The 16,150-nt window shown below is 44.4% G+C and overlaps 1 protein-coding gene across 1 annotated transcript; it reads right to left on the reverse strand.

Annotated features, from left to right (window-relative positions):
- Positions 1 to 10,058: 10,058 nt before the first annotated feature.
- On the reverse strand, positions 10,059 to 15,934 carry GUCA2A (guanylate cyclase activator 2A). The gene is made up of 3 exons (XM_063176835.1): positions 15,742 to 15,934; positions 12,195 to 12,384; positions 10,059 to 10,931 (listed from the first exon to the last, which is right to left on the reverse strand). The coding sequence occupies exons 1-3, from the start codon at positions 15,814 to 15,816 to the stop codon at positions 10,867 to 10,869; spliced, it is 330 nt and encodes a 109-aa protein (XP_063032905.1). The 5' UTR covers positions 15,817 to 15,934; the 3' UTR covers positions 10,059 to 10,866.
- Between the last annotated feature and the right edge of the window lie 216 nt (positions 15,935 to 16,150).

Consider the following 16,150-nt stretch of genomic DNA (forward strand, 5'->3'; position numbering starts at 1 on the left):
AGTAATGGAGCCTGGTTCTAGCTCCCCCTGTTTAAATTCCTGTGGGACCTGAACCTGACTTAGCCCTCCATCCTTGACAGAAAATTAGCTCTGACACTTTCCCCTAGAATGGGAATCAAGACCAGGACTGTAGTCCTCAGAGCAGCAGCCAACTGGTAACAAGTTCAAGCCTTTCACCCATCCTTGGTGAGTACAGCAATGCCCAGGAGGGAAAGAGCTTCCCCAAACCTGTTGTTGGACTCCACTCCACTCTAATTATTCCTTCTGGTTCTTTGAGCTTTCTCCAAATATGTGAGTTCAGCAAGTGGCCAGTGATGAGAACAGAAGACAGGACTGTTTCCCATCCAAGCCACACAAGCTCTGTCCACAAGGCCCTGTGTGATTTCTGAGTGATTCCAAGTCACTGTTCCCCACAGACAGTTCCAAACACTTCAGTGTGAGAAGGCAGAGATCAGTGCTTGAGTCAAGCACTCACATGAATGAAGCAAGAGAGGGAGCAGGGGCTTGTGCAGCTGTAGCTGATTCCACCTGAGCAGCTCAGAGATTCAGGACTTAAAAATCACCCCTGTGTGCCCTGTGAGCTGCTGGGAGGGGGTTTGGCACCTACAAGGTGGTTTTGTCTACAGATGGATCATCCCTCCCACAGATTTGTGTCTGAGCTGTTATGCTGCAGGATATCATGGCCAAGGGATGCTGGGGCTTAAAGAGACATTGTAATTTGGATAATGGTCAGCAGGAGGAAACCATGGGGTCTCATGTAGAACTGAGCACTGACCACTTTTTGCAGTGTCTCTAGGTGGGCAATTTAATATTAACCTATTTCAGAGATTTAGCAGCCTTTTGCCTAAGGCATGTTGAGCAAGACTGTTCATAAGCAAAGAGTCACAAAGATGATTGCCTAGGCATGCTGCAGTTGTGTTCCAGCATCTCATTATGCCAGGAGTACATGAACAGGGATAGGCCTTGTCCCAGGTAACATAAAATGCAATGTCAGTCAGAGCAGGTGGAGACAAGCAGGGGAACGGAGCCTTTAGCACATCATAGCCCATGGGCTGGGCTTTAGCACATCATTGCTCAAGTCAGTTGGCAACTTTGAACTGTATCAAGCTGCTCTGAGCTTTACTCATTGAACTAACTCGATTTTTAGAAGCTCAGAAGAGAGTTTCAAAAAATTGAGAGAAACCTCAACAGGGGGCCAGGCACTCAGGGCCACAGGCCCTTGAACACTAATGCCAGCCCTTTTCCCTGGGAAACAAAACTCACCATCCCAAGTTCCTGATGTCAGATTGAAGGAGGCACTTGGCACTGTCAAACCAGCCTGAGCTGCTGGCAGGTCTGGTATGGGAGACATCCTGCACTGTTTGCAATTTCAGGAGGGGGTGGACCATTCAGGGCCACAGGCCCCTGAACACCAATGCCGGCCCTTTCCCTGGGAAACAAAACTCACCATGCCAGGTTCCTGATGGTAGATTGCAGGAGCCACTTGGCAGGTTCCTGATGGTAGATTGCAGGAGCCACTTGGCAGGTTCCTGATGGTAGATTGCAGGAGCCACTTGGCACTGTCAAACCCGCCCACCCTGGTGCCAGCTTAGGTCTGGGAACCATCCTGTGTATTGTGGAATTTCAGGAGCCAGCCGGCCACTCCAGCCACAGGCCCCGAACACAAACCTTGGCCATTTTCCCTGAGAAACAAAACTCACCTTCCCAGGTTCCTGATGGCAGATTGCAGGAGGTGCTTGGAATTGTCAGGGCAGCCTGAGTTGGAGTTCATGGCAGGGTGGGTCTGGGAGACATCCTGCGCTGTTTGGAATTTCATTAGGTGGCTGCCCACTCACAGCTACAGGCCCCTGAACACCAACACTGGCCTGTATCCTTGTGAAGCAAAACTCAACAGTCCAGGTTCCTGGTGTCAGTTTGCAGGAGGCCCTTGGTATAGTCAGGCATTCTCCATTGGATGTTGTGGCAGGTTGGATCTGGCACACATCCTGTGCAGTTCAGGATTTCAGGTGGCAGCCAGCCCCTCAGGGATCAGAGTCCTCTCCCTCTCTTCACACCCATACAAGTCCTAATCTGCTAGAATGGATTGCTGTGGTGCAGAGCTGTGGAGAACAGCTCAGAACGAGACCTTACAAGACATCAGAGTGGATGCCACAAGAGAGTTGTGATTCCAATGACTGTCCAGCCTCCCAAGTCAAATCTTCGACAGAATCGGCACTGGGCTGAGGAACACAGAGATCAGAGATGCCAAGATGGACACCTCAGTTTCTGATAGGCCCCTCAAAGGGCTAAGGCAAAACACATGTGACACAAGACACCCAAAAGACACACAATGCATGATAGACAAGTGACACAACACCCACTGGGACTGCTCTGCCCTGAGCACCTCAGCATTGTGAGACTTTTCCTTTATGTGGCCTAAGGGGTCACCTCTTGCACATCCCTGCCTCCAAAGTTGACACAAAAAGCCCTCCCAGCATCTCCCTTTCATCCCCTCTCAGGTCCCAGCCTTGGACTTATCTCTCGGACATTCGAGGATGACAATCCACGGTGGGTGTGAAGGAAGGCCGCCTCACCCTCTGGGAATCTCCTGCCATCACCTGGCTCTTGTCTCTTAGCTATAATAAAGAACACCAAATATCACTGCATGATTTTAGCTGCACAGGGGTTAAAAAACAACAATTCTGCCACTCACCATTCTCCTAAGGATGCCCAGGCCCTCAGGCCGCAGGCTCGGGCCTCGCTCAGAGATCGACGCCATCGTCGCAGGGTAGGCCGGGGTTAAGAGGAGACAAGGTGATTTGGCACCCACATGAGGGTCCATGATGCTGTTAGGAAAATTAATCCACAAACACCAGAGGTTTATGTCCTAAAAGGAGACTGAGTCCTTTCTGGCTTTATTCCAATAAAGGGAGAGGCCATGGGGCATTCCCCTGGGATCTCTCCAATTTTTGGAGCACCCAGCCTCCTTTTTATCCCAATTTCCCAGCCACATTTCCCTTCTCTCTTTCCCCATTTCTGAGGCCTTGAGAGGTTCAGACTTCCCAGAATGCCTGATCCCAAAGATTTCCCTCTAATGTATAACCCTCTTTTTTCATTTTTAATTCTTATGGAATTCAGGGGTTTTTCTTTCCCATTGTTTCTTTCGTCTCTCAATGACAAATTTCATTTATCAGCAAACCTAAAGTTTATTTGTAAAAGCAAATATCTTTTTCCATTCATCAATCCATGGAATCCTTTCCATTGTTTCTTTTATCTCCCAGTGCTGGTTTTATCTACCAGCAGTCCCACAGCTGGTTTGTAAAGACAAATCCCTCATTCCTCTCAATGGCAGGAACCTGTTCCAGCTTCAGGGGATAAGGATGGGACTGGTTTGGACACAAGCAATGATTTCCCCCTCCACACTTACACAAAACCAACAAGGAACAGATTTTCAAGAGGGCCAAGGCAGAGTCAGCTGTTCCTTTCTGGTTTGTACTTGAGATCTCAAAGCCATGCAAACCTCTGTGGTTTGAGGGGTTTATTTGGTATTTTCCTTTTAAATTCTTACCTGGGAGCCTGATATATGGTCTCCTCGAGGCCGGTCTTATAAGCTCTAGGAGATTTATATAATAAATTCTATATTTTAAAATTTATGATATGTAATTTATATATTATCTATATATTATACCTGAGATAGCTCAGCTACTTTAGAAGGCATAAAATCAGCAGGATGGCTTCTGTGGTAGTGTTGGAAACAGAAAAGTTTTATTAAAAGGCAAAATAACAAAGGTCTTTACAGAGAAAAACCGAGCCAGGGCAAGAGGTTCTTGCTCCTGGTAAAACACCTCAAAAAAGCCATTGGTTTCTTTGTTCTCTTCTTTTTCTAGTAAATTGCTCAGGTGGGACTTTTTGGCTCCTGTCCAATTAACTATCCTTAAGTTTGAGGTGAAGTCCCCCAGCTCCTATGAGATGTCTTTTTTGGTAATTGAGGAGAGAATTCTGGGCTTCTTTCCTTTTTTAGGAGATAAAATGTAGTTTTGTCACTCCGTCAACAGAGGGCATATTTCTGTCACACAAAGGATGCTGAAAAAGAAAGAATGACCTGGGAAATCCTCTGGTGGTCAGTCATAAAGCTCGTGGCAATGTTTGTCACCCAGCCCTTCCCCAGGAAATCTGAGGATCCACTCACACTCTGTTTTGTACAGGGAGCCACAAAGAAAAATACCATCACCAGACATTCAGACATTTCCAAAGAATACCTGCTCCAAGAGCACAAAACCCTGGTTCCTTCTGAGTGCCAGCTCAGGGCTTACCACAGCTTGTTCTGGACTTCTCATTTTCCATTCTGTGAAAAATGTGTATTTTATGATTGGCTTTTTGCAAATATTATGAATATGCAACAGGCTGTTGTTTTTAAAGGTTAATCCTCTGTTAACGTGGGTCCTTTTGGGGGCTTATTTTGCCCAGAAAGAGGTACCTGAACTGTCTTCCCAGGGAAGAATTCCTTCCCAATATCCCATCCATCCCTGCCCTCTGGCAGTGGGAGCCATTCCCTGTGTCCTGTCCCTCCATCCCTTGTCCCCAGTCCCTCTCCAGCTCTCCTGGAGCCCCTTCAGGCCCTGGCAGGGGCTCTGAGCTCTCCCTGGAGCTTCTCCTCTCCAGGTGAGCACTCCCAGCTCTCCCAGCCTGGCTCCAGAGCAGAGGGAACATCTCCAAGTGCCTTAGGAACTTCTGACTGGCAGTGACAAGGTTTTGGTCACATCTCTAACGTTCATGAGATGCCCAGAGTTACCACAGCACACTCCCTTGGCACAATCTGCGTTGCTCCTGGAATGCAGCAGGAAGAGAACTCTCTTGTGTGATGTTCTGTGAATTCACCGCTCTCTGGTGATGTTATCTCTGCTGTTGACTTATCAGGGTTCAGACTTTCCCCTCTCCCCAAAAACCATCTGTTCAGCAGCTGCATTGCTGGAGTGGCACCTTTGTTATTCCGGCAAGTTCCGTGTTGTTCTCTGTGCCTTTGTGTGCTCCCTCGCCCACATCTGTTCCTGCCATCCTCATTCAGAGCCAGCACAAGAGCTCTGCTGAAGGCACTGAAGCTCTGAGTCCACAAGAGATCAAAGATGCAGCTTTAGAGCACAAAAAGCCAAATGATATCACGTGGCGTTCACATTTTCTGAAAAATCCCTTCACCCAGGATTTTTCTCCTGGGAAGCTGAGAAGCCTCAGAGAAAAGGGAAACAATTCTTATCTCATTTGCTTCTCCTGTGTTGTGCTCACATGTGGAATGTGTTTGGAGATTGTTTACCCAGAGGTGATTGTTCCATTGGATTCTCCTGTTTTGATTTATTGGACAATCAGGGCCAAGCTGTGTCAGGACTCTGGAAAGAGTGACAAGTTTTCATTATTATCTCTTTAGCATTCTGTAAGTATCCTTTCTGCATTCTTTAACATAATATAGTAAAATAAAATAATAAATTAGCCTTCTGAGAACATGGAGTCAGATTCATCATTCCTTCCTTCATCTGAGGAGAACCCAAATGCAATAATACCAGACAAGAGGAATGATCAGGCAGTGGGTTCAGAATAATCACAAATATTTCTTTTTCACCAATAAATATGTACCACACTTGGTTCAAGCTTCCAAAATAATAAAAAAAGAGGTCTTCTAGAGCTGTTAAAAGCCAATGTGGCCCATGAGCAAACTGAGACATTAATCCTTGGAAGTGTCACAGCAGTGTCACTGGATGTGCCTTTCTGACGGATCTGGAAATGAGACCCTTCGTGATTAACCTGTTTCTCACAATTGCCCCCGGCACCCTTTTCCTCTCCTTGTTCCCAGAATAAAGAAATTCATCTCCCTACACACCTGATGTGCCACAGACCCCTCACCACCCTGGTCACCTTACACAGGATTTTCCAGGTTTTTCCACAGGTATGTCCCAGGAGAGAGGTTGGTCATCTACCAGGAGATATCAAAAAGTCAAAGATCCCTAGGGACAACTGAAAATTCCCAGCAGGGAGACACCAAACTGTGGAGTATTTGCTATTTAAAGCAGCTGAATGCTAACAGGGAAATTGGGATTCACTGTGTCACCTCATCCTCTGGAACAGCAAAGCAGAACATTTACTGATCTGGCCAAAAAGGGTCTCACCATGACAGGAGTGAAAACAACAATAAAATACTTTTATAAAATGAAATAAATAAAAATAAATTAAATTATTAAAAAATAGATCGGTAAATAAAAATAAAATTATTAAATAAAATTAAAATAATGAAATACTTTTATAAAATGAAAATTAAATAAATAAAATGAAATTAATAAATAAAAATTTAAAATAAATAAATAAAATTAAAACAATAAAATACTTTTATCAGCAATTCTGATTCCAGTGCCTGATAGTGCAAATATCCCAGACAGAGGAGAACATGGAATTTGTTCCTTCAGGTTCTTGGGAAAAAGAAAAGAACAAGTTAAGCTCCTGGAAAGACTTTAGAGTGTTTCTATCTCCACCTTGACATTTTTTATCAGGACATGCAAAATATTTAATGCAAATTCTCCTTGGGTGTGCCATTGCTTTTATGGACTTTTTATGGTTTATAAAGCAAATCACGTCATCGCTGGTACTTTCTCTGACCCTTTGGTTAAAATGTTACCCCAAGGACAATCTCATCTTTGTGTGCTCAGTGTTTGCTGAGCACTCCAGGATCCCTGGATTTGTGTGGGGTGGGAGCAGAGCCTCACCCAGGGGTGACACCAACCCCACCAACACTTCCTGCAATCATTCTGCATTTTTTTCCAGGAAAAGTATTGAAATTTTCCCCCAAAGAAAACAGCTTCATTTGAAATTAGCAAATACTTCTGTTCTTCTGTTTCCTAGGTGGGGACAGGTAAGAATTTCACTGATATTGAACAAAAAGACGAAAAGAAGGGTGAGTGAGAACTGAAATGAACTGCTCAGAGAGGTGGTGGAGTCTCCAAAAGTCATCTGGAATTCCAGATTCCAAAATTCATCTGAAAGCAGCCCTGGGCACTCAGGTCACAGAGAGGTGGGACTGGATCATCCCCAGTGTCCCTTCCAACCTCAACCACCCCAGGATTCTGTGAAGAAATGGGTTTGAGCCTCCATATTTTTGTACATTTGAAAGGAAGAAAGGTTTTTTTGCTGTTAAAACAATTTCGTGCCTCAAATGCTGTCTGGATTTATCCCTTTACGGAAAATTAAAAGAAATAAATAAAATAAATTAAATTAAGAAATAAATAAATAAAGGGAGGAAAGAAGTGAGGGTTAGCAACGGGAATTTAAATAAATAAATAAATAAATAGATAAATAAATAGATAAATAAATAAAGGGGGGGAGGAAAGAAGGGAGGGTTAACAAACATTCTGCCATACAGGAAGAATATGAGAAAACTAGGACATGATAATTGCCAGAAATTAGCTTGGAGGCCAATGGTTAATGGGAACAGAAGCAGATAAACACAACATTTCTGGATAGAAAGGATACAGGGTAGGAATTTGAAAGAGATGGGATTAAGATTTTAATGGAATCTAAAGCTGGTTGTCTGAGAGCATTGGTGGTGATGGCTAGAACTAGAGAATAGAGGAAAACATGAGAAATAGGTAGAAATTTTATATATTTTAAACTAAGAAAAAAATTATCAGTCCAGGGAATTTTGAGCTTCAGCAGAATAGAGAGGGAAATGGGCAAGGAAATCCCATAAGGATCAAGAGAGTCATGGAAAGGGAGGAATGGAAGGGGAGGAATAATGAAAGATGGATAAAAAGACACATTGTAGAATCAAGGAGAAAAAAATATCCAAAAATTAGAGATAAGAAACATTGGATGGAAGGACCAGAACTGGCAGCCAATAAATAGAATAAATGGATGTATCAGCCAAGACCGGGATAATGTGGAAATGTGGAAGAGCCATGCAAAGTGAGAAGAAAGAGAAATTTGGGGGGAAATGTGAGGCAAATTTAAGGGAGAACAGGCACAGAATTCAGTGCATCCAATAGCGGTGAGAAAGTGGAAAATCCCACACATCGTAACACAGAATTCCACAAAGGGATGAGGGGAATCAGGGGCAGGGGCTGGGCACAGGGAAAGCTGCCAAGTTCTGGATTAACCAGTGCTCCAAGGAGCTCTTGGAATCACAGAATTACTGATGGAATTTGTCATCTCAACAGCTGAAAGAAAGCTCCACTGTTGGGAGCTGGCAATAAAGGAGCGAAATAAAGGTGAGTGAAATCTCAGATGAGGAGAGGAGAGAGATATCAGCACCAGGCTGACGTCTGCGCTCTGATTAGTGATTAAACATTAATAGCAACCAGAGAATCAGGCTGGTCTGGGTTGGGAGGGATCCTGAAGCCCATCCCTGCCTGGGCAGGGACATTTCCATCCCAAGAGGTGCTCCAAGCCCTGTCCAAGCTGATCTGGGCTCCTTGGGATTCAAGAGTCACTTATAGAACACAAGTGGAGAAAAGGAATGAACTTTTTAATAAGTGGAAATAATTGATTTAGAAATAAGGAGGGTGTGTGAGGTAACACAAGCCTGATGGTTTGGTGAAAATTAAGGGAATCAACGTGATCTTTTCTCATAACACAAATTACCCAATTGAATCATCAGTGAGACAATTCCTTGTAGTTCATTTTTCAGGAACTGAGGTGTTGAACAATCACAGAAGCACAGAATGGTTTGGGTTGGAAGGGACCCGAGATCATTCAGTTCCAGCCCCTGGCAGGGATGTTTCCTGCTGGACCTGCAGTTCTGTATCCCAGATAAACACGAGCAGTTTATCCTCTCTGGGTCTGGATTGAAGGCACTGAGACAGCAGTTCATGTTCACACTCAGGTGTTTATCATTTCTTATCAGTGAAACAGTCTCACTGCTGTGAGTTCAGCAGCTTTCCATTAGAAGGCACAAAATGCCCAACAATCTCTTGGTACAAGGGCTTTTCAGACTAAACTGTCCAATTAAGAGCTGACACCTGGATTATTTTCCCTTTTATAACCCAATAACTGATCCCACAGAGCTGCAATGCAGACTTTTCTGCACAATTACAAAATGTCACCCAAACCCATGGAGAAGGAGGAAGAAGAAGCATGAAGAAGAAACCCAGGACAACACCCTGTGCCCTCCACCTTGCTGCCATCCACAACACACTAAAAATCCCAAACCCTCAATTTCTCACCAAGTGATACACCTACACTGCTCTCTGTAATCTATTTCACAGTTTTGTGGATTCCAGTCTATTCTGGAGTTTAGGAAACTTTCTCCATGAATGAGGGTCAGAGTCAGTGCTGCCCTGGGGGTCAGGGCACCCCAGAGCAGACACAGAAATATTCCCAGTGCCCTGATTTCCACAGTTGGAAATCAACAGAAATTTCCTCATGGAAAATGTGGTCAGGGATAGGAAGGGGCTGCCCAGGGCAGTGGTGGATCCCCAACCCTGGAGGTGTCCAAGGAAGGACTGGGGATGACGTTGTTATGTTATGTTATGTTATGTTTTGTTATGTTATGTTATGTTATGTTATATATTATGTTATGTTATGTTATGCTATGCTATGTTATGTTATATATTATGTTATGTTATGTTATGTTATATATTATGTTATAACTATACTAAAGAATAGAGAAAGGATCTTACAGAAGGCTTAACAAGATACTAATTAAAAACTTGTGACTCGCCAGAGTCCCAACACAGCTGGCTGTGATTGGTTATTAAGAAAAAACAATTCACATGAAACCAATCAAACAATTACCTGTTGGATAAACAATCTCCAGCCACATTCCAAAGCAGCAAAACACAGGAGAAGCAATCAGATAATTATTGTTTTCATTTTTCTCTGAAGCTTCTCAGCTTCCCAGGAGAAGAAATCCTGGTGAAGGGATTTTTCAGAAAATATGACAGTGACAGTTTTAAGTTCAGAGCATTGTTAAAACATATATTTCATTCAGGGAAGCTGCAGACTTCCCCATGCCTTATATGGGGAAAAAGCAAGGAGGCAGGAAGAGTATCCTAAAACAAAACCCACCCCAAAATCCAGCAATAACAAACAAATAAACAAAAATATCCAAATTATTACTAGTTTTTTATTGCCTGTACAGCATATAAACATGAACAGAATTTCTTTACAATCTTGCCACCAATAAATAAAACAGACAATGCTTTCATTTCAGTGTGATTCTAGCACTGTGCTTTAGAATTATTTTCTCTCAAAGAGAGTTTAAAGAACCTTGATACCCAGCCAGTGAAGAAGTGTTCCTGTGCTCCTCTACATCCATTCCCCAAATCAACAACAATCAGTACAAGGAACTGGCTGATTTCTGGCTGTCAGAATGTTCCTAAACAGCAGGAATTCAGCTTGAGTTACTCATTGCAGTTCTGCTACAAACTCAGAGGAGTCACCTGCAGGCAGGTGGGAGGGAAAGGGATCCAACCCACTGGGAATGAGGGCTGAAAAAGGGAATCATCCAGTGATGTTGTGTGTAGGGGAGGCCAAATCACAGGTAGATATTAATGATTAGATACTGCTTATTGGACATTAAAAATTAGCCATTAAAGAGGCTGCAGGGGATGCTGAGTTTCACAGTTTGTTCAAATCCAGGGGAAACAGTGGGAAATGAAACCCAGGGCATTTCCATTGCAGTGTCACCCAACTCCTGCAGCCCTGGAAGCTCTCAGAGGAGTCCCAGCCTCCTTGCTGGCAGATCTGCTCTGCTCCAGGTGCTGCAGGACTGCAGGGATGTCCCCACGAGCTGGCAGCTGCAGCTTGCCTGCAGTTGAAGCCCAGGAATATTGATTGGTGAAAGTACATGATCTTCACAGGAATGCACAAACTTCCCAGCTGGACGTGTCTGTTGTGGGTTTTTCCACCTTCTCAGAAGCAGCCAGCACAGGCAGCGTTGGCACAGATCTCACACAGGTCGTCCTCAGCAGCCAGGCCTGTCCAGGAGAAAAAGGGATTCAGTTGGGTGCCAGGAGGGCAGAGCCACCTGCCAAAGCACTTGGAGACTCCTTTGCATTTCTACTTCACCACTTGAAAGATCCTTGTAGGTAGAACTGCTCTGAGGAAAATTAACTCATGCTAAAATCTGACTGAAGGGATGAAATCAAACCTGAATTCCTTGGGAAGCCATGGAAAGCAAGAGGACAAGAGGACATGGCAGCATTTTATCCTTGTACTGGACAGCAGATAACTGCAATAGAATAACTCAAAAAAGCTCGAGTTATTTGTTGCATCTCTGCTACAAACTCAGAGGTGTCACCTGCAGACAGGGGGAAAGGAAAGGGATCCAACCCACTGGGAAGGAGGGACAGGGAAAGGGAATAACTCAGTGGTGTTGTGTGCAGGGGAGGCCAAATCACAGGCAGATATTAATGATTAGATACTGCTTATTTAAAAAGAGCAGAGCCACCTGCCAAAGCACTTGAAGTCTCCTTTGCATTTCTGCTTCACCACTTGAAAGATCCTTGTAGGTAGAACTGCTCTGAGGAAAATTAACTCATGCTAAAATCTGATTGAAGGGATGAAATCAAACCTGAATTCCTTGGGAAGCCATGGGAAGCAAGAGGACAAGAGGACATTGGCAGCATTTTATCCTAAAGTGTCCCTTGTACTGGACAGCAGATAACTACAATAGAATAACTCAAAAAAGCAAACACTGCAGCAGCAGCAACCCATGGCAGAGGGACTTTGGACAAGGAGGAAATAAGCTAGAGAAGGGTAGATTTAGATGAGATATTGGGAGGAAAATCCTCCCTGTGGAGGTGGGCAGGCCCGGGCACAGGTGCCCAGAGCAGCTGTGGCTGCCCCTGGATCCCTGGCAGTGCCCAAGGCCAGGCTGGAGCAGCCTGGGACAGTGGAAGGTGTCCCTGCCATGGCAGGGGTGGAGTGGGATGAGCTTTAAGGTCCCCCCAACCAAACTATTCAGTGATTCCTTTATTCTGCTTTGGATGAACTTTTCCCTGTCACAGCAGTGGGATGTGCCCAGGGAAGAGCTCAGATCAGCACTGCAGGAATTTTCCTGGGGTGGTTCATGGAGCCCAAGCTTTGCAGGAGAAAGAGCAGCACAAAGGCAGCAAAAACCCTCCCAGCTGCCCTAGAAGTGGCACAGAAGCAATCCCAAGGCTTTGCCTCCTGCTGCTGGAATGTTTAAGGTTAAAAATCGTGGTAAAAACGAAAACTATGAAATATGAGTGACATACTCAGCCTCCTGAAAATCATGGGTGCATCCTCCCTCTTGCACACAGGCCTGAACTCCTCAGGGAGGTGTTTGTCCTGGCATGGGGAGTAGCTGGCCATGGGCACCATCATGCGAGGGTTGATGTGTTTGCTGCCCTCCATGAGCTCCTTCAGCTTCTTCACAGACTCCAGGGGGAATTTAAAGTCTCCATCCTATAAAGAACCAAAAAAAAAAAAAAAAGAAGTGTCAGGAAGCCAGGCCTTTGGCAAATCCATTCCATTGAAACCATTTCTCCCAGAAAATACAGCAGAGGGAAAAGATGGTGTTGAAAGAAAGCCAAGATAAAACCGGAGTGAAGGCAGTGGACAGAGGGAGAATTCAGTCCTGGCTCATCCCTGTGAGACAGACCCATAAAATCTGGGATAGGAAGGAAGATCCAGGCTGGGAATCTTCAGCCTAAAAAGAGAGAATTGGGAAATATCACAGAACCCTGGAATGGGTTGGGTTGGAAGGGACCTTAAAGCTCTTCTCATTTCCCCCCTGTCATGGACAGGGACACTTCCACTATCCCTGGCTGCTGCCAGCTCCATCCAGGGAAATGTGATAGAGATCTACAAAATCATGGCTAGAATGGGGATAAATGGGGATTTATTTGGTTCATTGTTCTCCTAACACAGCAGGAGAAATGCCAAGTGTTGGCTGTGCCACAGAAAAGCAGCTCTTCTTTCACACCACATGTTGCTGGGGGCTTAAACCCTTCACCCCAAGACATTGTGGCAAATTTATATTAATTTAGAACCACAGAATCTCTTGTGTTGGAAGAGACCCACTGGGATCACTGACTCCAGCTCCTGGCCCTGCACAGATGCCCAACAATCCCATCCTCTGCCCATTTAAAACTTGCTCACACAATCAGTGAAAAACAAGTTTTTGGAAGCATAAATACAGCACTTCTGACTCAAAGTTCACACCAGAAACTTAAGGAAGCTGGGACAGGACTCTGAGAAATCTCTATTACTCTATGTTTTAGTTGCTTCTCCCTGTTCATCAGTTAAGGGTCATTCCCTCAGTTTCAAGAAATTTCCCCTTTTTGAGGCCATAAATTTAAGTTGCAGCTGTTTAACCAAGTGCACAGAGTCTGTACCCATCTGCAGATAATCAGAGTTTGGCCTAGAAAACAAATAAGGATTTTCAAACTGATTTATTTCTGCCGTTTTAACTTGATTTCATGGCCAGCATGTAGACTAAGGTGATGTGGGAGGTTCCAACCCCATGGCAGGGTTTGGAATGAGATGAATTTTAATGTCCCTTCCAACCCAAACCATCCTAGGATTCTGGAGTCAGGTAACAGCTCCTCATCCAAAGAAATAAAATGCAGTGGCTGATACAGCACAAAACCAAATATTAGCATTTATTTCACATCCCCATGAGTCCAATGGGGAATGGTGTGAGATGAGTGGGGAGGGAATTTGATTCTGGCTGGGGTTTTGGAGGTTTTTTTACAGCACCACATTATTTTGGTGTTCAAGGTTTAAAAAACCCAGTCAGATAAACTTTGGATACGTATTTACTACGTCAAAATCTCGTCCCTTGCAATCAGTTTATGATCTTACTCTGGTTAATTTATCAGTTGACCTCGAGGATCTTAGAGATCTTTTCTGACCTTAATGGTCTATAAAAGCTAATCAGGCACTGGCATCAGCAGCCCCTGGGAGTGTTGGAGTCACCATCCCTGGAAGTGCTCCAAAATCACATGGATGTGACAGGGGACAAGGTGGATCTCTCTGTGCCGGAGGAACAGTTGGATTTTATAATCTTAACGGGATTTTCCAACCTAAACAACTTTCTGGTTCTGTGATCAGCCCTGGCTGCCTGTGAAAAATTCACTTTTCCTATGAAGGCAGCTCTAGATTCAGCTGTGGTCACACAACTGAGAAGCAAAACCCATAGAATTAAAAGAAGGGTTTTTCAATTTCAATCTCACAATTTCAGAGAAACCAGGAACTGGGAAGAAACCCTGACATCTGCAGGTCCTGGGGACAAAAAAAGAACAAAGGAACAGCAAAATAGAGACAAAACCACCTCAAGTAAGAAAGATGTATTGGAGAGAGGTAAATTTGACATCCTCTGGGACAAGGAAGGGAAGTGTCAGGAACAATTTCAGAGAGAAGACTGCAAGCCAACTTTGTGCAGTGAATAATCCCAGAATCAGTCAGACTTCAAAGACTTCAGGTGAAAGGAGTGCAAGACTCAGAGTTCACTGCATGTACAATGGGGAAAACATGGATTTAATGATTAATGAGAGGAGAATTCCAGCTCAAACTCCAGAGATGCACTCCCTACTCTCTTACATAACCTAGAAGCAGCCATTCTCATTTATTAATATATTTTATGGCTGCAAGTGGAAAAGGGGAACGTTTTTCACTGTAGGAAGATGTTTGCTCCTCTGGAGACTGTAAATGTTGAAGAATGGTTTGAGAGAAAGGAATAGCTTAAACCTGCTACCTCTGGCTATCTCTGTCATCCAAAGGACAAAAAAAAAGATAGTCCAGGACACAAAGGTTCCTTATTCCTGGACACTTGCTGCTCACACATAAAGAGAGTCAATAATTGGTTAACAAGTGTTGGTTTTTATTAGTTTTCCTGGTCCTCAGAGGAAAGTGTTTACATTGCAATCAGGCTGAAACCTCCTCTCAGAGGGGTGCAGAGAGATCCAAAACTTCCCCAAAAACAAACCAGGGCCCTGAGGTACCTTCCTAACCCCTTCCACATTGTATGGAGTGCCATGGTTTGACACTACAAAACTCCCAAAAATCCTCAATTCCTTTTCAAACCAGGACATGGAGTATCAGCCAGAGGTGACACCTCTGGAGCTGGTGCTCCCCCGGCACAATTTGAAGCCATGTGGCATTCACATTTCCTGGGAAAATCCCTTTGCTTGGGATTTTTCTCCTGAGAAGCTTCAGAGAAAAAGGAAAACAATTCTTATTTCATTTGCTTCTCCTGTGTTTTACTCCTTTAGAATGTGTTTGGAGGTTGTTTACCCACAGGTGATTGTGTACTTGGAAGATTTCACAGAGGCTCCTTTAATCACTTCTCTGCCCATTAATATTTAATTGGATCCAGCCAAGCTCTTCTTTGCCCTTTTTTTACAGGCTCCATCCCATAAACTCACAGATCATTCCCACAAAGAACCTCCTGCCTAGAACCAGGCAACAGAAAATAATTTCTCTGTTCACACCTTGTTTGCATCACTCTCTCTAAAGTCAGCACCTTCACTGCACGTGGCTTTAGGTCTAGGAGAAAATTCTGGGCAGGAAACACCTCAGTCCCTAAAGGATTTCAGAGCAGAGATGTGGCTGGAGGAGGTAAATGAACAGCAGCAGCATTTAGTGATACCTGAAGTGTTTCACAGAAGGAAAACCTAGAGAATGGGGAGATACAGGTGGAAATCAAGGCAGAGCAAGGCAAAAATTCAGGCCTATTAATTTAGCTGCAACCAGAAGTTTATAAAATATCATCACTTTGTCGAATTTGTAATAACAACAAATGAAAGAGAAAAAACTCACCTGAACATAGACTGCCTGGGAGATGTGCACCAGGACAAGGGCTGCCAGGACTGTCCAGGAAAGAAAGCTTTTCATGGTGCCTGCAAAGCCAAATTTCTCCTCAACTGGACAGATTTTATTTCCTCTACCTTTGGCCTTTCTTTGGCCTTTTTGTGTCTCTCAGACTTTCCCTCCTCTGAGCTCTCAGACTCAGCAGTCAGAGCTTTATAAAGACTCCCTCCAGCCTGGTGCTGGTAATCCATTAATCCAGACTTTCTATTGCCATGCCATAAACCCCGAGGGGACGCTCAGTTATCTGCCCACAGGTACAGCTGGGCAGTCACACCCAGGCACATCCTGCCCTTTACGAGTCGCTCCCACTTTGAGGCACTGGCCCTGACACAGGCAGGCAAAACATTCCCGACTGCAA

The sequence above is a fragment of the Melospiza melodia genome, chromosome 26, assembly GCF_035770615.1.
Source record: "Melospiza melodia melodia isolate bMelMel2 chromosome 26, bMelMel2.pri, whole genome shotgun sequence".
Classification (NCBI taxonomy): Eukaryota; Metazoa; Chordata; class Aves; order Passeriformes; family Passerellidae; genus Melospiza; species Melospiza melodia.